This window comes from Jaculus jaculus, chromosome 5, assembly GCF_020740685.1.
Source record: "Jaculus jaculus isolate mJacJac1 chromosome 5, mJacJac1.mat.Y.cur, whole genome shotgun sequence".
Classification (NCBI taxonomy): domain Eukaryota; kingdom Metazoa; phylum Chordata; class Mammalia; order Rodentia; family Dipodidae; genus Jaculus; species Jaculus jaculus.
This window is the reverse complement of record NC_059106.1, coordinates 7,637,704-7,661,738: the sequence shown is the minus strand read 5'-3', so window position 1 is coordinate 7,661,738 and position 24,035 is coordinate 7,637,704. Positions and strand designations below refer to the sequence as shown.

Genomic DNA, 24,035 nt, shown 5'->3' with positions numbered 1-24,035 from the left:
CAGCCTCGCTGGGGCGTGCCTGCAGTGACAACTGACGAGGAACTGACACATCCGTACGGCACATTCTTAATAGCAGAAGAAGGCTGCTGAGGATTTCAGTACAATTAACAGGCTTTATCTAACGAGCACTTACTAAGGACAGTAGTGCATGATTACAGCACACACTCTGCAAACACCCAGGGATCATTTGTGAAATGAGGTCTCACACGACGACGTTGTAAAGCTAGTTTCAATTGATGTCAAAACATCCATATCACCCAGACCACACTCTTTTATCACAGTGCAATTAAAGAGAAGTGACAGGGACAACTAAAACATACTTCTAACAAATCACAGATCAAAGAGGAACTCATGATGGGATTAGGAAAAGATCAGAGCTGCCAAGGTCATGAAATGCTGTATGTAACTGGAATGCAACCAAGGCGTCGTGAAGGGATATTTTACTCTCAAGGACGAGTTTTTCAAAGGGGGCCGTGGGGGTGAGGACATGTGGGGACTGACTGTCAGCTGTGTAGGAGGAGTTGAGAAGGGAAGAGGCCGAGAAGAAGTGGGAGTCAGTGTCTGGTGAACAGGAGTTCGCGCTCAGGCGGGAGAAGGGAACACCTGGAGCTCACACCTCACCACCGTTCTCACCTGGGCGACTTCCAGTTAGTCCTCCTTTGCTCCTCTGTGGAAACGCACTGTGGCTTTGTGCACGGTACAGGGAGAAAGCCGACTCCTGCTCCTCGCATTGGAGACCTCAGAGATTTGTAGAGATGTGGTACTTACGAAGTACATGGCTTGAGAAAACACCAGGAATTTTATCTAAGGCTATTTAAATCTGATCCACTCCCCACCTGAGAGGAAGCCCTGAGCCTCAGCAAGAGAAAAAAATATATAATTTATTTATTTGAGAGATTGAGAGGGTAAGAGGTAGACACAGAAAAAGAGAGAATGGGCATGCCAGGGCCTCCAGCCACTGCAAAGGAACTCCAGATGCATGCGCCATCTTGTGCATCTGGTTTATGTGGGTCCTGGGGGATCGAACCGAGGTCCTTTGGCTTTGCAGGTAAATGCCTTAACTGCTAAGCCATCTCTTCAGCCCAGAATATATATATGTGTGTAGACACACACACACACACACACACACACACACATTACAAGAGAGAGAGCGAGCAAGAGAGAATTAGCAACGGCAAGTGAATTCCAGACGCGTGTGCCACCTTGTGCTCATGCGTCACCTTGGGCACCTGGCTTCCGTGGGGTCTGGGGAGTTGACCTTGGGTCCCTAGACTTCACAGGTGAGTGCCTTAACTGCTAAGCCATCTCTCCAGCCCAAGAATATTCTTTACTGCTAGATTTCAGCTCCAGACATTTCTGAGGCACAGCCCAGGCATTGTGCGGAGAGACGCAGAGAGAGAACCTGAGAACAGATGCTTTCTGTTTCACAATTTTACTTATCTTTTATTATGCTACTAGTTTATGCTGACAATTCTTACTCCTGAATCGAATCAGGGTGAAACTTTAGCCTCAGTGTCTGCAGGCTTGGCTCCCACTGGTCCTTCACAGGCACCTCTGTCCCTGAAGCTCAAATGCCTGGTACAGAACGGTATAGTGCTCACACATGACATGCCCACCTCTGTCCATATGCTTTAAACCATCTCCAGATGACTTAGGACACAAACAATAAAATGCTATGAAATAGCTGTCATGCAGTATTTTTAGATGATAAGGACGAGAAAAACTTGGTACTTGTTGCAGAAAAAAAAAAGTCTGTGCAAATTGCAGCAGATGGAATTAAAAAAAAATATTTGCAGCCTAAGTTTGGCCAGACTCATGAATATGAATGGGCCAACTGAAATCACTGTTCACAGATTAGAATCTACTATTCAACCAAACCCAGTGATTTGAAAAATACTGCTTACAGGTCAGTATTTGTGTGCTTCGGCGAACGCGAAACGTGGCATTGTGGTGGTGTTGAACGGACCACTCAGCTTTGTGATCTGGAAGAATCACCTTAGGTATCTTTTTTTCCCTTGGAGGTTTTTCTTTTTCTTGTGACTGAGCCAGGCCTCTTGCTGAAATAGCTAGAATGCCAGCAAAGACTTTAGCCCTCCCTGAGCCACAGGCACACTACGAAGGCCAGCCCTGGCTTTAGCCCTCCCTTGGGGTGGTGTCACGGGGTGGTACTGAGCGGGGCCAGGCAGGTTCCAGCCCTTTGGCATTGTGGCCTAACACTAGCCTCATCTTTGTTCAGTTGAAACTTGGAACTTTGGAATTCTCTGAGCCTGTAGCATTGTCCTCTGATGCCAGTAGGAGTCTGTGGGTGACGCCAGCCTGTGGCTGTGTTGAAAGATTGTCCGTGGGTCCTGGCTGTGATCACTAAGTTGCCGAGATGGAAACGCAAGGTTCCCACGAGGTAGCAGCATGCTGTGGCCTTTTTGCGTCTTCACTGGTGACGACACAGGGGCCGCTGTGACCTGCCATCTCTGTACACGTCAAGGCCTGGTTACATCTCATTTCACCTGTTTTTGTCCCCACGTGACTCGGGAGTGAGTCAGGGGAAGTTTGTTCAACATGCCATACAGCCCGGCACCTGGCACGACAGAGGTGACCAGAGAAAACTCGTAAGCTGGGCTTCCATGAGAGCTGGGCTTCCCAGTGTCTGTCCTTCTGAACACCGCCGTACAGCTCTCTTTCCACTTGGAGTAAATCTGGTTTGTTTTTTTTTTTTTCATTAGGGTATATTAACTATACATGATAATGGGCTTCTTTATGACGTGTTCATACATGTATGTGAAGGTCATTATTCCCCGTTGTTCCCCTCTCACTCCCGCCAGTCACCTTTCCCTTCCTCCTTCCTCTTCTAATTCGTCTCCCCTTTACTTTCCTATTTTCAGCGCACGTTTCTGCACTGGGATCCTGTCAGAGCCAGACCCCCAAGGCTCTCTTCCTGGACACTACCTTACTGCCCAGCCCCCTTCTTTCCCACTTTCCTGCCTTCCTTCCTTCCTTTTTTAGAGAGAGCGTGCACACGAGAGAGAGGGAAAGAGAATTGGCTTGCCAGGGCCTCAGCCACTGTAATCAAACTCCAGACGCTTGCACCATCTAGTGGGCATGTGTGACCTTGTGCTTGCCTCACCTTTGTGGATCTGGCCGTCATGGCATCTGGAGAGTCGAATGTGGGTCCTTAGGCTTTGCAGGCAAGCGCCTTAATGGCTAAGTCGTCTCTCCAGCCTCAGCCCTCTTTCCATTTGGTGTGCCCCATTGCGACTACTGTGTCGCTTTGCAACATGTCGGGAAGTATGTTATCCTGCAGCCCTGTCTTTCTGCCTTGTCCCTTAGTTCAGAACATCACACATCACACATTTTGGTGGTTTTTACCCTCGTTCTTGTAGTAACAGAGAACTAAAAGCAATTTTACTTTGAAGAATCTCTTACCAGAAGTCCTGGGGGAGCCAGGCTCGGTAGTGTGTTAGTTTCTTTCCTCTGACAAAAGCAGCTTAAGGAGTTTGGCTTGCTGTTGCAGAGGCTATGGACCCTCATGGAGAGAAGGCACGGCAGCAGCTGGTCACATTGCAACACAGTCAAGAAGCAGACGGCAAGCAGGACCCACACTTTCCAGCAAGGCTCCACCGTGTAAAGGTCCCATAACCTTTCCAATTAGTCTCACCACTCGGGGATATTTTACTTATTTTTAGGGTGCTTTTGCATGTGTATGTGAGTGGAGTAGGTGTGATGCACGTGTGTGTGCACGCATGCAGATGCATGTGCGGATGCAGCACTCCGTGCACGTGTGTGCAGGCCAGAGGAGTACCTCAGGCTCTGCCACTGCCCTGGTCATCTGCTCGCTGCCTGGACACGGCATCTCTTTACTGATTCCAGAGCTTGGCCTGTGTCCCAAGCCCCGGCACTTCTTCAATCTCTACCCCCAGGACTGGGGCTACAGGCATGCCGAGTGGCTTCCATGTTTCTGGGGAGATTGAACTCAGTGGTCTCCGGCCCCCTCTGACCCTTCTTCTTGTGCAGGAAGTGCTCCTAACCACTGACCCATCTCTGCGGCTCCAGAAGTTTCAGAATCTAATGACTCCTGGCTAGGAACGGGACCGAATGCTCGGCCCACACCTGGCCTGGGGGATGTTGGGGAGTTCAATGACTGAGTGTTGCACAGTTTTGCTTCACGGCTGAGGTCATAGCATGTTCTGAGACGTGCTACAGCCTGCGTGCCTGAGGGAAGGACAGCATGTTTCTATGGACATATTGTGGAATCTGTCCACGTGAAACTCTAGGGCTGTCAAATCAAGATAGGACAGAAAGCAAAGCTCTGACCCGAGGAAGGACAAGGAGGAATGTGGGCATGGGCTGAAAAAGGGCTGGGACGTCTGGGGGATGTGGAAATTGGTCTTTGTCTTTGTGGGAGGAGGCAGGGGGGTGCATTTGTCAAAACCTCGAGCTGGCCTGGGGAGATGGCTCAGTGTTTAAAGGTACTGCTAGTAAGGCCTGCTGACCCAGGCTCAATTCCCCAGAACCTATGTAAATCCAGACACAAAATGTGGTGCGTGTGTGTGGTGGTCATTTGCAGTGGTAAGAGGCCCTGGAAGATGTGCACACACATACACACAGGTTCACATAAATATATACTCCGATTTGTACATGTTAAATACATAGAGGAATTCATAACTCAGTAAGGCAATAAAGAAATATGCAACTAGGGCTGAAGAGATAGCTTAGTGGCTAAAGTGCTTGCCTTTCAAGCATGAAGACCTAGGTGTGATGTCCAGTACCCACCTAAAATGCTGGGTGTGGTGGCATCCACATGTAATCCTGGTGTTGGGGAGGCAGAGACAGGAGGACCCCTGGAGTTTGCTGACTAGCCCGTCTAGCCAACGTGGTGAGCTTCGGTCCAATGAGAGACACTCTCTCAAAGGGAAGGAGATAGCATTGTTGAGGGTTAGACCTGAGGTTGTCCTCTGCCCTCCACAGACATCCCGCACACACATATGTGTCCACACACATATGAAAAACACACACACACACACATACACACACATATATATATATAACTACAGAAGGAAATTATTCAAATTTCCTGTCCAGTTTGTTATTTTTTCTTCTTGTTCTCAAAGCTGTCTTGAGCATTTATAACATCTTAAAATGTGTTTTTAGCCTCATTAAGTCTTGAGATTTCTTCTGCTCTCTGCTTTTTTTTCTCTCTCTCAAGCAAATCAAGCTCAGAAAGCAGTTCTGAGTGCAAGAGCATTTGCTGTAAGCCACCAGGTTACATAAGAGCGAACAGGACACAAGGTGGACATGTATTAATTTGTTCCCTCTTGCTGGATGCCTTACACAGAGACAGGCCTCTCATCATGACTCACACAAAATGCTTACAATGACTTCAATTGCACATACTTGCTGCCTTTTCTGGTTTTGATAGAGTTGTTTCAACTTGTACTACATTTTCTGCCCACTGTTTGGGTTTGTCTTCATTGCTTGTTTTCTGTGGTCATGAAAGGTAGCTCTTTCATTCTTCATTCCCTTCTTATGGCTACAAGGAAAACAATGAGATGTTTCTGAGCCCTTCTCCTTCTGATGAAGGCAGGTATGATGGTGTAAAAGTGAGTGTCGGTGCCCCTGGGCCATGTCTCTGAGCCTTCTTTTCTTGCCCTTGCAGACTCCAGAGACAGGGGCGCACCTGCCTGGTGAAAGCAAGAGCCAAGATAACCAGCTGCCCCCACGCCCTGCGGAGGAGCAGAGATGGAGCCAGGAAACAGATCGTGAGGACTCTGAGACCTTGTCCCTTCAGAGTGGGAGCCGATCAGACACAAAAACAGATCCTTTTGGAAGTGCCTCTGACACTGAGTCCCTGCCTGCTGATCTCGCTGGGGGAGTCTGCCTCTCTCCAAGTGGTCCCTTGGTAGACAGAGAAACGGACTGGGAATGTCCTGATGGCCCAGCAGCTAGACTTCCTCAGGAGCAGCACTTCTCCTATGTCTTTGGCCTTGATGCAGAGGAGGAACTGGATTTGTTTCCTGGCTTGAAGGAAGACATTTATGAAAACAAGTGGCATGCCTCGGCTACAGTTGCTGGAAAAGGGGAACAAGATGCTTCCTGGGACTGCGTGACCAGCCTGGAGCAAGAGTCTCCCCTGGTCGGGTGCTCCCTGCAGGGGGCCACGGGCGGAAGCAGTCCCCAGCTGGCACAGAGGATAGCTGGTCAAGACCACAGCGGGCTCTGCGTGGTTTCCCTGCAGAGAGTCCAGTCCGAGGGCGATCTGGACATGCCCATGGCCTGTTCCTGTGCTCTGCAACACTGCAAACTGTATCAGAGCTGGCCACGTGCTCACAGCAGGGCCCAGGCACCAGCACTACCTCGCATAGCCCGGCAGGTCAGCAAAGTGCTCCTGTGGACCAGGACAGAGAAGAGAAGTCCTCCAGACCCCACAGTCTGTGCCCAACACTGCTTGGGTACACCTTACCTCTTACACACCAGGTTTCACCTCAGTGCCCCAGCAAACATTGGTGGTAATGGAGGGGTATCCCCCAAACACCTCTGTCGGCATAGGAGGACTCGGGTCAGGACCCATTCCATAGCGGGGCTTCCTTCAGGTTATTGCAAGGAGCCCATGGGGGGCAACATTGTGACATTTGGGACGCATTTGATGAAAGGGGTAGAGATAGAACCAGATCCAAGAACACAAAGCAGCCTTCCCCGTGCGGCCACCCGACTGTCTCAGTTACTTCCGGCTGCGCGAGGCAGGGCTCCCCATCTACAGGATAAGTACAAGCCCGGGGATTGTGGCTTTCAAGGGGCCTCCCGGGACACACCCTGTGTGGTTCTCCCACAGGAAAACCAGGTGGAACGGGCTTCTAGGTCATGCCCAGACGCTTCACACTTCTCTTCAGAACTGTTGAAGCCTGGCAGTCAGGAGGAAGTGCCTGGGCCAGCTGAAGGCAAGCTGGGGCACAGCCCAGAGAGCCGACCTGAGGAACCCCGAGGTGCCCGCCCTGCTGATGTGAGCAGTAAACAAAAGTGCCTTCAAGACGCTTCTGCTAAGGCAGGAAACCTGCCCAGGGACTGCACAGCAAAAGGTGTTCTCAGTGAGGAGAGAGAGCTGCCTGGGAGGGCCAGTTGCCCCCATCACCAGAGCCATGGGGAGACCCCCATGTGCGACAGAGGTCTGGTGGGCTGCTGGGAAGTGAGTGGCAGTGCCCATGCTGCAGACACCACTCTGGAAGCAGGGGCACGAGCTCCTTCAGAAGACCCAGAAGAGGCAATGATTCTAGACCCTGACGGCAGGGAAAGGGCCTTGTGGCGTCTTTCAGAATTCCCAGCCCCCAGGGCATCACACTGCAGTACTGGAAATGAGTGTGACCAGGTGCCTAGGGATGGTGCCAGCCTGCAGCTGGAGCCCAAAGCACAGGCTGCTCCTGGGCACAGTTACACCCTCATCATCCTAGCTGTAGCGCAGAAAGGTCTACAGGCCACTACAGGGAAGGCCAGCCTTCGGCTAGAGTCAGAGTCCAGCGATTTCTTAGGGGAAAGCACTGGGACTCTGCAAAGTGTAGGTGCCACTCAGTGTGAGTTCCCCAGGAACTCAGAAACGTCCATTGGTGGCAGTGGGTGTGAGCTGCCAACATGCCCCACCGTGGGGAACGAGGACCGGTGTCTCCAGCTGCTGGCAGGAGGCGCAAAGCCGGGGGAAGTTCTGGTCTCCAGGGCCACTTCAGAAGCGACCCTGGGCACAGAGGAGCCCCTGAATGAGAGGCTGCCTGGGGAAAGCTCTGAACTGGAGCTTGTGGGTGCATGCCCAGAAAAGGCCATCTGCCCCGAGGGAAGCCGCCAGCCCCACAGCAAGGAACACAGACAGGGAGATGTGGGCCTTGAGAGTACAGATGCCCCTAACGCAGGGAAGGACGAGCTCCCTGCGGTTGACCCTGAGGGAGCCACAGCCACAGCCAGGGTCCCCGCAGCAGCTGGGTCCCTGGGAGCTCACCACGGGCTCCGCCAGGGTGCTCGGGAGGGCAGGCAGCGCCCCACACTTTTCCAGGTGACCTCTTTAAGGACCAGCAGTCCCGTAGTCATGGAGAGCCCTGGGGTGGGCACGCCCTGTGCTGCCCTGACCCCGGAGGCTGAGGCCAGCCTGGCGCATCCTGGCCCGGAGGCGCACCTCCCTCCCAGTCCCTCTGTCCCGGATGGCCCGCGCCGGGAGTGTGCAGGGACACCCGGGGACCTCAGCAGCACCGCCAAGAAACTCCGAACAACGGAGAGCAAGCTCAGGACCAGACTGGCTTTAGCTCATAGGACCTTTTCCAATTTTTTCGAGGGAAAAATTGCGGAAAAAGTGAATGCTGAAGAACGTTCTACTGGTTCTGTCAAGGGCGAGAAGGGCAGGCAGCGCCAGAGCTCCTGGCGCATTTTTCTGAGAAGCAAAGATGTGGAGAGCCCCAAGAGGCCCCCCTCAGAGAAGAGGGTTCCAGGACCAGAAGTTGTGGATTCACGCAGTCCTTCCCCACCAGTGACCGGGAGTCACAGTGAACGGTCGGCCGAGGACACTGCCAGCTGTGTTTGTGGAGACTCCTGGGTGCCCCCACAGCACCCTGCAGCTTTGTCACCCAACAGTTTGGTTTCCCCAGAACTCAGGAGGAAAAGTGAGCCAACCATAAAACACACAACTGCCCAGGAAGGTGGTGGGTGCCTCCTGTCCTGTGTGTGCCCGGAACAGGCCTGGCTGATCTCCTCCACCAGTCCTGGAGCCCAGCAGGCTGGCATCAGCCGTGCCACCCCCTGCAGCTCTGCTTCTTGTCTGTCCATGAAAAGCCAAGGTATGCCCTGCAGACCCACAAGCCCCAAGCCGCAGAGTCCCAGGCCCGGGGCGCAGCAGGCTGCCTTCTGCCTGCCCGGCAGGACTAATGCCATCTCCATGGTTTCTCTTGGGAGCTACCGGGAAGCGGACAAGGGTTCATCAGCCTCTGAAAGGCTCAAGACTCCCAAGGCCAGGACAAGCCTCCTGCTGTCTCTGCAGACACTAAGCCAGAATGACCAGGAGGAAGACAACAGGTACACAGGCCAGTGTCACCAGGGCCTCCGTGCGTCACCCTCTCTGAGAGACCTTCCTGGGAGTGAGGTGAGTGAGCCGTGAGGTACTGACCCCTTTATTTACCTCTGAGCGTGGCTAAGGGAAGTCCCCTTGGGTCAGATTTAAGAGCAAGTTGAAAAACTGTTAGACTAGTAAAAGATAGCATAAGAAATACATACTAATGCCAAACTTAAATACAAAATACAGCACAGCATCATAAAGTCTTTAGAACCTGAGGGAGCACGTTTGGGGTCTGGAGAGTGGAAAGGGCTTCTTAGACAAGATGCCTCTGAGACTCTGCCCGAAGGGAAATAGAAAAGATACAGGTGGGGAGGACTTATTTGCAGTCCTTTTTTTTTTTTTTTCCCCAAGGTAGGGTCTCACTCTAGCTCAGGCTGATTTGGAATTCCCTATGTAGTCTCAGGGCGGCCTCAAACTCACGGTGAGTGTCCTACCTCTGTCTCCCGAGTGCTGGGATTAAAGGCGTGTGCAACCACACCCAACTGCAACCCACACTCTAATTTTTTTTTTTTGAGGCAAGCCCATAGACTGGCTTTTTTATGAGAGAGAGAGAGAGAATTGTCATGCCAGGGCCTCTAGCCACTGCAGTTGAACTCCAGATGAGTGCACCGTCTTGTGATCGTGTGAGACCTTGCGTGCTCGCGTCACTTTGTGTGTCTGGCTTATGTGGGACCTGGAGAGTTGAACTTGAGTCTTTAGGTCTTGCAGGCAAGAGCCTTAACCACTAAGCCATCTCTCCAACCCGCTACCCACATTTTCAACGAGAGTAACTGGACTATATAAAGAATGCTCAAGACTCAACAGTCAGTGAGTAAAGAGGGTTTCAGATTTCAAATACATTTTCCTGTTAGAATATTTGAATACACATAAGGAGCTATCTTGAGGGAGGGACCCAAGTCTAAACATGAAACTTATTCATAAGTCATATTCACCTTACACACAGAGCCCGGAGGTCATTTATGCAGTGTGTTTAGTGCGCATGCATTCTGACTGCAGTCTGCCACATGAGGTCAGATGTGGCATTTTCCTACTTGGGGCATCATGCCAGCGTTCATAGTCTTCAGATTGTGCACGTTTGGATTTGGGTTCCATACGAGGGTTGATAAACCTGTATTAACATTGTTTTATTTTTTGTCATGTATGGATGCATATACTCACTATAAGCAAGATTCACAGTTTTCTGAGCCTTTTTATTCACACCATCACTGCCCTAGCATGACCCAAGCAGTAATTTCTAACTCTGTCATTTTAATAATGTGATGAGGTGTGTGTGTGTGTGGTATTGGTGTGCAAACGTGTATGTAGATGCTTAGGAAGATGTTGAGTGTGTGTGGTATTGGTGTGTGCTCATGTGTGTGAAGATGCTTAGGGAGATGTTGAGTGTGTGGTATTGGTGTGTGCTCGTGTGTGTGAAGATGCTGAGGAAGATGTTGAGTGTGTATGGTATTGGTGTGTGCACAGGTGTGTAAAGATTGTGAGGAAGATGTTGAGTGTGTGGTATTGGTGTGTGCAGATGCTGAGGAAGATGTTGAGTGTGTGTGGTATTGGTGTGTGCACATGTGTGTAAAGATTGTGAGGAAGATGTTGAGAGTATGTGGTATTGGTGTGTGCACCTGTGTGTGCAGATGCTGAGGAAGATATTGAGTGTGTGTGGTATTGGTGTGTGCACATGTGTGTGCAGATGCTGAGGAAGGTGATGAGTGTATGTGGTATTGGTGTGTGCACGTGTGTGTGCAGATGCTGAGGAAGGTGATGAGTGTGTGTGGTATTGGTGTGTGCACATGTGTGTGCAGATGCTGAGGAAGGTGATGAGTGTGAGTGTGTGTGGTATTGGTGTGTGCACGTGTATGTGAAGATGCTGAGGAAGATGTTGAGTGTGTGTATGGTATTGGTGTGTGCACATGTGTGTGAAGATGCTGAGGAAGGTGATGAGTATGTGTGGTATTGGTGTGTGCACGTGTGTGTGAAGATTCTGTGGAAGATGTTGAGTGTGTGGTATTGGTGTGTGCACGTGTGTGTGCAGATGCTGAGGGAGATGTTAGTATTGTCCTCTATCACTCTTCTGCCTGATTTCTCTGAGACCGAGTGTCTCTCGGAATGTGGAGTCTCCATTTTTCTTCTCCCGGTTGTCCAGCCAACCAGGGAGTCTATTGTTCTGCTGCCTCAGCTTCTCCACAGCGCTGGGGTGACAGGCTGTGGGTGGCCATGCCCAGCTTTTGGCAGGGATGCCAGGGATCAAATGAGGTCCTCAGGCTTGCACAGCAAGTGCTCTCACCTGCTGAATTATTTTCCCAGCTTCAGAAGTGAGGTTTTTTTTTTAATTTTTTTTTTTGTTCATTTTCATTTATTTATTTGAGAGTGACAGACATAGAGAGAAAGACAGATGGAGGGAGAGAGAGAGAATGGGCGCGCCAGGGCTTTCAGCCACCGCAAACGAACTCCAGATGCGTGCGCCCCCTTGTGCACCTGGGTAACGTGGGACCTGGGGAACCGAGCCTCGAACCGGGGTCCTTAGGCTTCACAGGCAAGCACTTAACCGCTAAGCCATCTCTCCAGCCCCAGAAGTGAGTTTTTGAGATTGACCTTTTTACTCAGCATATGTCCTTTGAAATCCAGCCACCCATCCTTTCCTGCCCTGATGACACTTCCACTCAAGACTAAACTGAAAAGACCCCTTTCCTCCCATCAGCTGCTTCTGTCCCAGCCACGAGAAGAGCTGCAGCAGCTAGTGATGTTGAACATGTTTCATATGTTTACTGGTCATCTGAACTTCCCCTTATATTTAAATATTTCATTCATTTATTTATTTGGGAGAGAGAAAGGTGGGGGAGAGAGAAAATGAGCACACCAGGACCTTTTGACATGGCAAACAAACTCCAGATGCATGAGCCACTTTGTTCATCTGGCTTCATATAGGTGCTAGGGAGCTGAACAGGGCCCATCCGGCTTTGCACGCAGGTACCTTTAACCACTAAGCCATCCCTCCAGCCCCGTACCTTATCTTTTGAGAACTACATGTTTCATTTGCGGCTGGGTTGTTTGAGTTATCTTTGTTTGGTTTTTGGGAGTTCTTTGAATATTCCATATAATAAGCCTCTGTCGGGTCTATAGCTGGCAATGGATTTCTCTCATTCTGCAAGCTGTCTGTTAATTTGATTAACTGGATTCCATTGCTTGCAGAAACATTCATTTAATGAAACCCCAATTTTCAGTTGCTATCATTATTTCCTGAGCACCCAGAGTTCTTTTCAGAAGTCCTTGCCTATGTTTTCCTCTCACAGTTTCAGGTCTTGCATTAGGGTATTCAATCCATTTGGTGGTGATTTTGCACAAGGTAAGAGGCAGAAATCTAGTTTTTTTTTTTTTTTTAATATGTTTCTATTCAGTTTTCTAACACCATTTGTTAAAGAGGCTGTATTTCCCCAAATGTATACTTTTGAAATCTTTGTGGACTATCAAGTGTCTGGGCAGGTTGCCATCCATGCCCTCTGTTCTGCTGCTCTGCGTGCCTGGTTTTATGCCAGTACCCCGCTGCTGTTACTACTGTGGCTCTGTGGTGTAGCTTGAAGTCAGGTATGGTGGTGCCTCCAGCGTTGTTCTTTTTGCTCAAGATTCCTTTCTTCAGTTTTCTTGAAGAAGCATGTAGGACAGCATTTTTGTTTCTATTTGAACATTTGGTAGAATTTTCCAATGATGGTTAACTAGGCCAGATTTATTTCTTGGGAGTGTTTTAGTTACAAATTCAAGTTGTTAATATTTATTGGGCTGTTCAAATTACTTAGTTCATATTTGGGTGAGTTGTTGTATATTTTGTATTTGTCCAAAGAGTTGTTTCATTTTACTTAAGCTTTCAAACGTATGTGTGGAAGGGTTCTTAGTGTTATTGTTTCCTGTTTTGGTGCCTTGATGTATATAGTATTATCCCTGTTTCTTTCCTGATATTAGCAGATTATACAAATATATATATATATTTTTAATTTTATTTATTTATTTGAGAGCGACAGACACAGAGAGAAAGACAGGTAGAGGGAGAGAGAGAGAATGGTCGCGCCAGGGCTTCCAGCCTCTGCAAATGAACTCCAGACGCGTGCGCCCCCTTGTGCATCTGGCTAACATGGGACCTGGGGAACCAAGCCTTGAACCGGGGTCCTTAGGCTTCACAGGCAAGCGCTTAACCGCTACACCATCTCTCCAGCCCAATATTAGCAGATTATTTCATCTTTTTGTTCCTGTCTTGCTGACAGTTTTATTTAAGTTTGTCATAGTTGCCTAATATCTCTTTTTTCATATTTTTACTTTCAACTGACCTATAGCCTTATTTTAAAAATCAGTTTCTTAGGGCTGGAGAGACGGCTTATTTGTCAAGGTGCTTGCCTGCAAAGCCAAAGGATCCCGGTTCTATTCTCCAGGATTATGTAAGCCAGAAGCACAAGGGGAGCATGCATCTGGAGTTCATTTGCAGTTGCTGAAGGCCCTGGTGTGCCCCCCTCTTCCTCTCTCTCAATTGAATAAATAAAATATTTTTAAAAGTCAGTTTCTTATAGACAATATGTATTTGGGTCATTTTTAAAAGTATTTTTTGGGCTGGAGAGATGGCTTAGTGGTTAAGCGCTTGCCTGTGAAGCCTAAGGACCCCGGTTTGAGGCTCGATTCCCCAGGACCCACGTTAGCCAGATGCACAAGGGGGCGCACGTGTCTGGAGTTCCTTTGCAGTGGCTGGAGGCCCTGGCGCGCCCATTCTCTATATATGTCTGCCTCTTTCTCTCTCTGTCTGTCGCTCTCAAATAAATAAATAAAAGTAAACAAAAAAATTAAAAAAATATTTTTCAGTTCTATAATTTTTATTTATATTTCTTCTGGTTTTCTCTTTTGAGAGATGTTTTATTTTTCCCCTGATTTGTTTTAGGATGGTTTGTATTTCTTGGTTAAGCAACCTTTTAAGTGATGGTCACTCTAAGAATGTTTGCTGGAGCCAACACACCTGTCTTCTGAGTGTCAGAATGTGTTGACAGTCCTTTTCAGTTCCCTTTAAGCTTTTCCTGGTTCGTGGAATCACAAGTGTCAACTTTATTCCAGGGATTATAGATAGTATAGGTCTTCTATTTGTGTAAATAACTTAATACCACTCAGGTGGGGCAAGTTGGGTACCACCTCATTACTGCCAGGACAAGGCAAATTCCCAGGTTCCTCACTGGCCTCTGTTGACATGTGGATGGGTAGGGATGATGTCTGATGATTGATGGTCAGGGATGGGAGCTGAGGGTCTCCACTAACAGCTACATGGTGGGCATGAAGACTCCTTCATGCCTCCCCAGGGGGCTCCCTGGAACACCAAGGAGTGAGGAGGCCTTGTGAATCCTGAAACAGTCCTGGTTCTCTACCAGGCCTCCTGTACCACTTCAGCACGCAAGGAGGGAGGGGAGGGGACTGGCCCCACACACTGGCCTATCGTACAACACCAGGGAGCCTCAGTTCCCACTCAGCCTTTCCTGACACACTTCGTGGACCGTCGGCGGGGATGTCTGGGCTCTGTTACAGACAGTCAGGTTGGGAATTCCCCGCCCATAGTCGTTACCTAGCATTCGGTAAAACTAGGGGAATTCCCGACTATTTTATGTTTTGCTAGCATTGACCAGAGAGAGCAAGCATCAGTCGAGGCTTGTACCTAGAGGCTTCTGTATTGCCCATACATGATGTATATATGAGTGGATTGCATGAGACAGCAGAAAACCTAGGGATACAACCCCTGATTGCATGTCTGCTGTCCTTTGGCTTCTGAGGACCCTTACTGGCCCACTTTCCTTCTCTGCACAATTCGGAGTCATCATGTCTTTGGGGGTTTTAGATGGTTTGCTTGTTTTAGCGTAGTCGCTGCCTACTCTGCAGGAGGGCAGTGGTCTGCGCAGTAGTGGAATGCCGCCTGGAGCCACGTCGCTGTCCCTCAGTACGCCACCGCCACCGGAGCGTTCGAGCTCGCCACAAGGCAGAAGTGTGTGTGTGTCTAGGCAGTTTTTTCCAGAACTTGCCGTCCTTGCTGGGGAATTTTCAGAGCATCCTGATATTGTCTCCCGTCATCCTTTGAGGTTAATTTTAATGCTGTTCAGGTTTTCTTCTAAGTTCCTCATCTGCTTTCCCTTCTCCTGTTTATCTTTCCAAGTCTTTTTAGTGTGTTGGAGGTTTTTCCTAAATGACTTACACTTTCTTTCATATTTATTGAGAGGGAGGCTCCTAATTTCTGTTTCTGTAAGCAGGTTTGGAGCTCACCAGCTTGTGGACTTGGGTATAGGGTGGTCTGGTGGGAAATCGCTTATTTTGTAAGTTATATTTGGAGAGTTTCTTCTCTGAGGTGGCAATTTCTCCACAGCAGTGTCCTCCAGTTGCTTGTTTTCGAGGCTCATGATTATTTGGGGATGAAGCAGGGTGCTGAGTGACCCAGTGATCACTGTACAGACTTTCTGGCTGTCCCTGTTCTCACACTGCACACCTCTCCTCTGTCCTCACCAGCTCATCTGGAGTCCCCAGGATCTAGAACCACTGGCTGATGAGCCAGGGGCCTTTAGGAAGGCCATGCCTGGATACACAGACTAACCCAGGACCTCTGTTTGCTTGCCAGGACACTCTCTTCCTCCATAGTCCCTGAGCATCCCACATGTGTGTTTCCTTAGAAGATTCCTGTGCTCTGGCTATGTCCTGACTTTGTCCACATCCACTTTTGGCCAATTTTGTTACAATTTCTTCTCTACTACTCCATTGTTTCTCGTGTGTGTGTGTTATACATGTGCATATTCATGTTCATATATATGTGGGTGCATGTGTTTATGCAGGTGCCCTGTGTGTGTGCACGTGCATACATACACACATGTGGAGTCCAGTGGTTGATATTGGTGTCTTCCTTAATTACTTTCCACCTTAGTTTTTTTTTCTTTTTTTTAAATTAATTTGTTTTTATTAACAACTTCCATGATTGTAAACAATATCCTATGAAAATGCCCTTCCCCCCTCCCCCGCCACTGGAACTTCTGAACAAATAAAAGCAATTGGTCAACATTCAGGTGACTACTTCTGAAGCTGATCAGCATCTTCCAGGAGGATTATCTGATAGAGACCAAGACAAGGCCAGACAGGAGCAGCATTTAAGAACACCAGTGCAGAGCTCCCTATCCACAAAACCCACGCCTGCCAGCAGGTGATGTTTGTTCAAAGGGCACCTTCCAAAGCTAAATCAAGCCCTGCGATCTTGAACAGGGGACCACATGTTGGGATGACTGACTGGGTGCTGCCTTCCTGTACTTCGGGTGACACAGAGTAACCAGATGGAAAGTGATGAGAGGGTTAGGCAGAGGACAAGATCATGGCAATACATCAGCCTGCTGGGTTTTTTTTTTTTATCATGTCAATACAGATGACAATCTCAACTATACAACTACCTCCATCTCTGAATGGCCAGAAGAGGTGCAGAATGGGAGAGCATGGCACACCTTACATCCACTGTCACACTGATGTCCTGCACAGCATTCCTACCTTCCTCCTTTCTTGTTTTTTCTTTTTCTTTTATTTATTTATTTATTTTTGGTTTTCTGAGGTAGGGTCTCACTGTAGCCCAGGCTGACCTGGAATTCACTACGGAGTCTCAAGGGTGTCCTCAAACTCACTCCACCTTAGATTTTGAGACAGGGTCTCTCATTGGACCAGAGCTCACAGGACCATCTACACTAGTTGGCCAGCAAGTCCTGGGGACACTCTTGTCTCTGCCACCCCCGTGAGGGGATCACAGGTGTGTGCCACTATGGGCATCCACACTCAGTCCACGTGCTTGCATGGCAAGCGCTTTACCCACTGGGCATCTCCCTGGCACCTCCGTCATTTGTTAGTATTTGTCCTTTAGGACAGGAAGATGGGCAGTAAGCACTGAAGTAATGACCGCTCCTCCTGCTTGGGTGATCCCATCCCAGTCTGCTCTCCACCCTCGGGCATGTGAGGAGCAGCAGGATTGCAGGGGTGCCTCAGTTCGCTGTCATCAACCTGTCTCTCAGACACATGGCCCTCATGGTAGCTGTGCACCAGAATTCCCTAAGGAGCATTTTAACAGACTGCCGGTCCCAGAATTTCTGATTTTGCAATTGGTCTTGGTGGGGATTGCTACTTTACTTAGTAAGTTCCCAGGTGTCTGTCATTTACTGCTGGCCTTGGGGCTTGCCTGGTGCCGGCCTCCTGGCTTGGGATGAGACTTCTGCTGGCTCCACGCTTCACTGCAGTGGGTCCTGCTCCGGAGCTCCGCCCATGGTGCCTGTTGGCTGGAGACACTGGCTTCTTGCCATCTTGGTCTCTCCAGGGGACTGCTTGAGGGTGTGAGCTGGATGTTCAGAGCCATGGCTCCACAGCGGGCCTCCAAAGATAAACGCCTTCTTAGAACCGAACATGGAAAATTATAGCTTATCACTCCTGCTGAACCCTGGTGATTAGAACGGAGTCCTAAATCCAGTTCATTCAGGAAAATGCTCAATCAAGAGACCAGGATGTGGGACCCTTGGGGCATCTGAGAGGTGGCACTGGCTGCTGCTGGTCTGGGGGCCACACTTTAACACCATAGCTCTAACTAGTAGCTTCAGAACAAAGGCCTTTGATCCTGAGACCAAGCTTTCAGCCAACACAGCCCCTCAGGGTCAGGAAAGAGCAGGAGGGGAGTTAACTTTTGCCCATTAACCTGATGGAAATCTGAATGCAAAGCTTTTTCTCTCTAAATGTCCACACAAAGGTATGAAAGTGCTCAAGTCCTAAAGGCCAAAGAAGGTGGAATGCCAGATGGGATGGGGGAGGGGCTTATAAGACACCGCCCTTCCCTGAGGAGCTATCGGCAGTTAGTGGTTTCTGGGGGAAGGTGAGACACTTTCTTAGGTGGTGTAGGCCCTGGTAAAGTGTCCGTGCTCTTATGAATAACCTCTCCCTCATCTCCTGTAAGCAACCCTAGTGAAAGTCATTGAGTGGCAAAAATGTAGAGGCGACTAGTTGAGAAAAAGGAGGGGAACAGTGGAAGAAAGGGGGTGTTGGAGGCATAATAGAATTAATACACGTTGTTATGTATGTACGAAAATGTTATAATGAAACCTATTAGTATGTATGATTAATATATGTTAATAAAAGACTTTTTTTTTTTTTTTATTTTTGGTTTTTCGAGGTAGGGTCTCACTCTAGTCCAGGCTGACCTGGAATTAACTCTGTAGTCTCAGGGTGGCCTGGAAGTCATGGCGATCCTCCTACCTCTGCCTCCCGAGTGCTGGGATTAAAGGCGTGCGCCACCACGCCCGGCTTAATAAAAGACATTTTTAAAAAGCCCAGTGTGAAGCTAGGAGTAGCTCAGTGGTAGAGCACTTGCCTACCATGCATGAGGCCCTGGGTTCCATCCCCAGCACCTCCAAACAAACAAACAAACAAAACAATATGATTGCATTATAACTTTATGGCACCAACTTGGGCACCAACTGGTGTAGGTTTAGGAGACTGTGTACTGGAAAATAACCCGAGGGACATTTCCTTCTACTTTGATCAGAATAGAGCTGGCCTGTGGTTGTGGTGGCCATGCCGGTGTGAGGGTGGCCTTCTGTCACCTGTACTCTGAGTGGCCTTAGAGCTCTGGCTGCATGTCTGGTACACAGAACATGCATGTTACGGAGCGGCACATAAAGGCGTGCTCAGGCAGTCTTTACGCCTTTTCAAGAGACAGAGGTCGTGAAAAGAGCCCGAGCGGGGCCTTTGTCCAGTTTCACGGAGGTGGTCTCCACCTGTGAAGCATCAGGAACGGGTCCCACATAGACGAGTGAAGGCTCACAAGGTCTCGACTCCGAACACCAAGGACCCGCAGTGATGTGGCCTCAGCAGGTCACATAGCTCTCTGAGATCCTGTTACCTCATTTTAGGATGTGGCAAATCTACCAGCTGTTTGTAGGGGAGCTGGGAGAGAGGCCTGGGAGGAAGTTTTTTTTTTTTTTTTAATAATGAAGTGCAATATTGGGAAGCTAAACAAAATTTGATTGCTGGTTCTCAACTTTGGCTAAGAGTTACGGTCACCTGGAGGGCTTAGAAAAAGTTTCAATGTCCTGATTTACTCCAAAACCATGACTTACCACTTATCCATCCATCCATACCGATCCATACCTCCCTCCTCTTTTTCTCCCCTTTTCTCTCTCTCTCTCTGTCCATATGCACACACACACTCTTTTAGTCAGAGTCGTGAAGAGTTCAGCCCTCATCTTCCACAAGATACCCCGCGCAGGTGCTTGGGGTGGTACTTTTCAGAGGATGTTACTGGAAAGGACATGTCTGTGGGTTGAGTGGGGAGTTTTTAGAAGACTTGCAGGCACGGGAAGAAAGGAGTTTCTTCTCCCAGCGGCTGTGGGTGATTCTAAGGAACAGAGACAGTGGCAATGTTGACACAAAGCTTAGTTATTCTGCTGGTGTGGACAGATTTTATTTTGAAATGGCTGTGCAGCCTGAGTGCCAGTAGCAGCTAGGGAGGTGGCGTTTCCATGCAGCATGCCCCTGCTTAACGTTCTGTTCTCAAGGGACACTGCTGAAGCAAGAGATCTGGCCTTTAAAAAGTATTTCTAGGGCTGGCGAGATGGCTTAGCGGTTAAGGCACTTGCCTATGAAGCCTAAGGGCCTGTGTTCAATTCTCCAGGTCCCACGTAAGCCAGACACACAACGTGGCGCAAGCGTGCAAGGCTGCACGTGAGCACAGGGTGGTGCACGCGTCTGGAGTTTGAGTGCAGTGGCTGGAGGCCCTGTTGTGCCAACTCTCTCCCACTTTCTTTCTCTCTCTAATTAAAAAAAAAAAGAGTGTTTCTAGAGGCTGGAGAGAGTAGTTCATGCAGTGTGCGTGTGAGGACCTGTGTTCAGTCCCCAGAACCTAAGTCAGCCTTCCAGGCGTGGCGCAGCCTTCGAATCCCAGCGCGGAGGAGGCAGAGACAAGAGGATCTCTGGTGCCCGCTGGCCAGCCACTGTAGCCTAATTGGCAAGCCCCGGGCCAAAGAGGGGCCTTATATGGAAACTGTGGTAGTCAGTTTTCCTCAGAAACAATGCCCAAGCTTGTCCTCTGGCTTCCTCACAGGCTTGTTCACGTATGCATGCATACCCACATACATACACGTGCACACACATACAAGTATTTCTAACAAGCATGCTAAATGTTCATATCACTTTCAAGAACTAATCTTTGATTGAAGTAGAAGGCTGGCTTGTTTGGAATAGTCTGTAAAATAGACATTTAATAGAGACAAGATTGATTTTGCACATAAACTTCACCTTCACATATTTTGAAATTGCTGCGAATGCAGCATTTCATTGTAATACATACTTGGAGAATAAGTAAAAATACAGTGTTTTATCCAAAAGAAATGGGGCGGAGGAAGAGCAGCATGCCCAGGGGGCCCATCCCTGTTCTGACCTCTGATCGCACATCCCCTCTGCTTTTCAGAGTCACGTCTCCCTGGAGAAACTACCAGGCACGAATCTCAGTTGCTCCCATGGTCAGACAGCTTCTCACGCGGAGCCTGTTCTGAGGCCACTGTCCACCACCGAGATGGTGATGTGGACCCCACCTTCCGTCCCCACCGAGGAAGTACCTAGAGAGCTCTCTTCACAGCCCGGGAGGGGCTCTAGGCACCCAGACTTCAGCGTGGATGACCTGTGGGTGGAGAAGATTCAGCGGAAGAAGCTGGAACAGCGTGGGAAACTTAGAAGGAAGACATGTGTGGGGGTGGTGCATGCAGACCAAGCCCAGGTAAGCGGTCATGGGCCAGCTTCTTCAGACTTGACCTGCTATTCCTTTCCTCTCCTCTGGGGTTGTCTGCCACTTCCTAGTGCTGTTCCGCACTGCCACATGTCACCTTTAATCCCTTGCTTTGTAGCAGCTGAAGGGGTCTTTACCCAGAATGAGTCTGTGTTAGTTGGCTTTTCATTGCCATAACAAATGCCTACAGTAAGTCACCTTATAAAGAGGAAAGGTTTATTCTGTCTCAGGAGGCTTCAGTCTCCATTGCCTTGGACTTGTGGTCGCATGTCCATCACGGTGGGAGGGCACAGCCAAGAAAACCCATTCACCTCACAGCAGCCAGGGAGAGAAAGGGAAAGAGGATAGGTTTGTATCTGTGCTTTCCCATTGCTACCACAGAACACATGACGGAATCAGCTTAGAAGGGAAGGATTTATTTTGAGGACTCAGTCCATCCTGGCTTATGGTGGCTGGTCAGGAAGCAGAGAGAGAGGAACGCTGGTGCTCAGCTTACTTTCTCCTTCATGAAAAATTTTATTAAGAAAGAAAAAAATTATTTATTTGCAAGCAGGAGACAGAAAACACCACACACACACACACACACACACACAGAGAGAGAGAGAGAGAGAGAGAGAGAGAGAGAGAGGGAATGTCTTGCGGGTATAAACGAACTCCAGAGGCATGTGCACCTTTGTGCATCTACTTTATGTGAGTACTGGGGAAATGAACCAGGGTTGTTAGGCTTTGCAGGCAAGCACCTTAACTGCTGAACAATCTCTTCAGCCCTGCTTTCTCCTTTTTATTTTGTCTGGGATTCATCTCATGGGATGATGGCACACACATTTAGGGTGGGTCTTTCCACCTCAATTTACCTAATCTAGAAACTCCCGCATAGACATACCCTGAGATTTGTCCCCTAGATGACTCTAGATCCTGCCACACTATCATTAGCCATCACAAGTGAATGTATAGAAGGGACATGGTCTTGATGGAGAAGGCAGAGAGGAAGAAACCTGAAGCAGCGAGTCTCATTCAGTTATAGGAAACAGAGGGCAATGAGTGTTGTTGAGCTTTCTTTCTCATTTTTAAGAAATATTGTACTTATTATTTGAGAGAGAGAGAGAGAGAGAGAGAGGGAGGGAGGGAGGGAGGGAGGGAGGGAGGGAGGGAGGGAGGGGGAGGGGGAGGGAGAGGGAGAGGGAGAGGGAGAGGGAGAGGGAGGGAGGGAGGGAGAACAGGAGAGAATGAACATGCCAGGGTCTGTAGCCACTGCAAACGAACTCCAGATGCATGTACTACCTTGTGCATCTGGCTTTCATGGGTACTGGGGAATCAAACCTGGGTCCTTGGGCTTGGCAGGCAAGTACCTTAACTACTAAGCCATCTCTCCAGGCCCTCATTTAAAAATATATTTTATTTTTATTTATTTGAAAAAGAGAGAGAAGCAGATAGACAAAGAGAGTGAGTACACAAGGGCCTCCAGCCACCACAAACTCACTCCAGATGCATGCTCCACCTTGTGCATCTGGCTTTATGTGGGTCCTGGGGAATAGAACCTGGGTCCTTTAGCTTTGCAGGCAAGTGCCTTAGCTGCTAAGTCATCTCTCCAGCCCTCTACTTTTTAGTTTTATTTATTGCTTGCTCGTGTTACAGTGTGTATGGTGTGGTTGGTGTGATGTGTTGCCCCATACACTTGCCTGTGGGGGGGGGGAGGACACACACTTGCAGTGGCCAGAGCAGGACATTTGGTGTCCTGCCCCATCACTCCCCACCCTATCTTTGTTTTGAGCTGGATTCTCTTACAGCTTCCTGTGCTTATATTTTCATGAGCTTCTCTCCTGTCCTGTGGAAGGTGTGTGTGAACGGGGAGGAAATGACCACACTGACACCAGAACTGCCAGAAGCCATGGTAACTTTCAGATCTAGGCGGCCTCGCTCCGGGGTCCATACTTTGACCACCATGTGATGCAGCTTCTCTCAGAGAGGGTCATGGATGTAGTTAAGATACAAACCTTCTGGATTTGGTGGTCATTAGCCACTAGGCTGATAGAAAGAGTCTAATATGTCCTTGGATTTCAACTGATGGATGAATGGTAGCAGCCCACGACACAAGGAAGACAGGGCCTGTGCCTCAGCCCTTTTGGCCCCTTCGTAAATGGTGCCACGGAACAGTTGCTTCTCAACAGCTCTGGAGGTTGGAATCCCAAAATCAGGGTGCCAGGAGAGTTGGGCTGCTGTGAGGGCCATCTGTGGCTTGCCAGTGGCTGAACTCTGGTTTGGTGGCCACGTGGCTCCCCAGAGCCTCTTCCTGTAACACCCCCGACTCCATCTAGAAGAGCTGCGCTCTGGACACCTGGTTACTTCCCAGCAGCCCACCTCCATCTACCAGCACAACGATGCCAGGGTTTCAACATACGCATTTTGGAGACACTAACAACCAGTCCGTTGCACCTAGGATGCAAAGCGGGGTAGAATAGTAAATTCACTTTGTTGGGTCGGAGATACCTGTCATTCATTCAAATAGATGAGTCTGTAAGCAGTGCTGGCACTGAGTGTGAAGCTGGGAGAAAATAAAATACTGATTAACCCCGAGAGTGTGCTTGAGCAGCAGAGGAGGTGGAACCTAGGGGACATCGAGAAGAAACGTTCTGTTTTTCGAGGCAGGGTCTCACTCTGGCCCAGGCTGACCTGGACTTCAGTGTGTAGTCTCAGGGTGGCCTTGAACTCACGGTGATCCTCCTACCTCTGCCTCCCAACTGTTGGGCTTAAAGGCCACCGTACCTGGCCAGAAGAATCCTTTATAAGGGAGGTTAGTCAGGAGACGAGTAGAATCATTAGCCAGGAGAGAAGGCAGTATACTCGAGCAAGAACATAGGATGGACAGCCATGCCAGATGCAGCAGACATCCCTGACGGTGGCTAGCAGAACTTACAGCATGAGCTTAACTGCCAAGACCCCCTTGCCACTTGCTGCATAGGTAGGGGTGGGCAGAAGCCAGCTCGGCCCAGAAGGAGCACAGGAACTAACTGGGAATGGAGGTATAACCTATGAAAACGTACAGAAAGCTTGGGAGAATGAAGACACGCTTCTTCATGTGAGGCCAGGAGAATTACCATGAGTTTGAGATCAGCCTGGACTCCATAGTGTGTTCCAGGCCAGTTTGGGCTATATTATGATACCATGTCTTAATCC

The 24,035-nt window shown here is 49.2% G+C and overlaps 1 protein-coding gene across 1 annotated transcript in view; it reads left to right on the top strand.

The window, feature by feature from the left end:
* Positions 1-24,035, top strand: part of Arhgef4 (Rho guanine nucleotide exchange factor 4) — a 147,514-nt gene that overhangs the window by 43,090 nt on the left and 80,389 nt on the right. The window contains exons 2-3 of the mRNA XM_045151065.1: positions 5,651-9,103; positions 20,547-20,852. Of these exons, the coding sequence (XP_045007000.1) occupies positions 5,651-9,103; positions 20,547-20,852 (3,759 nt within the window). The remainder of the gene's footprint in view (positions 1-5,650; positions 9,104-20,546; positions 20,853-24,035) is intronic.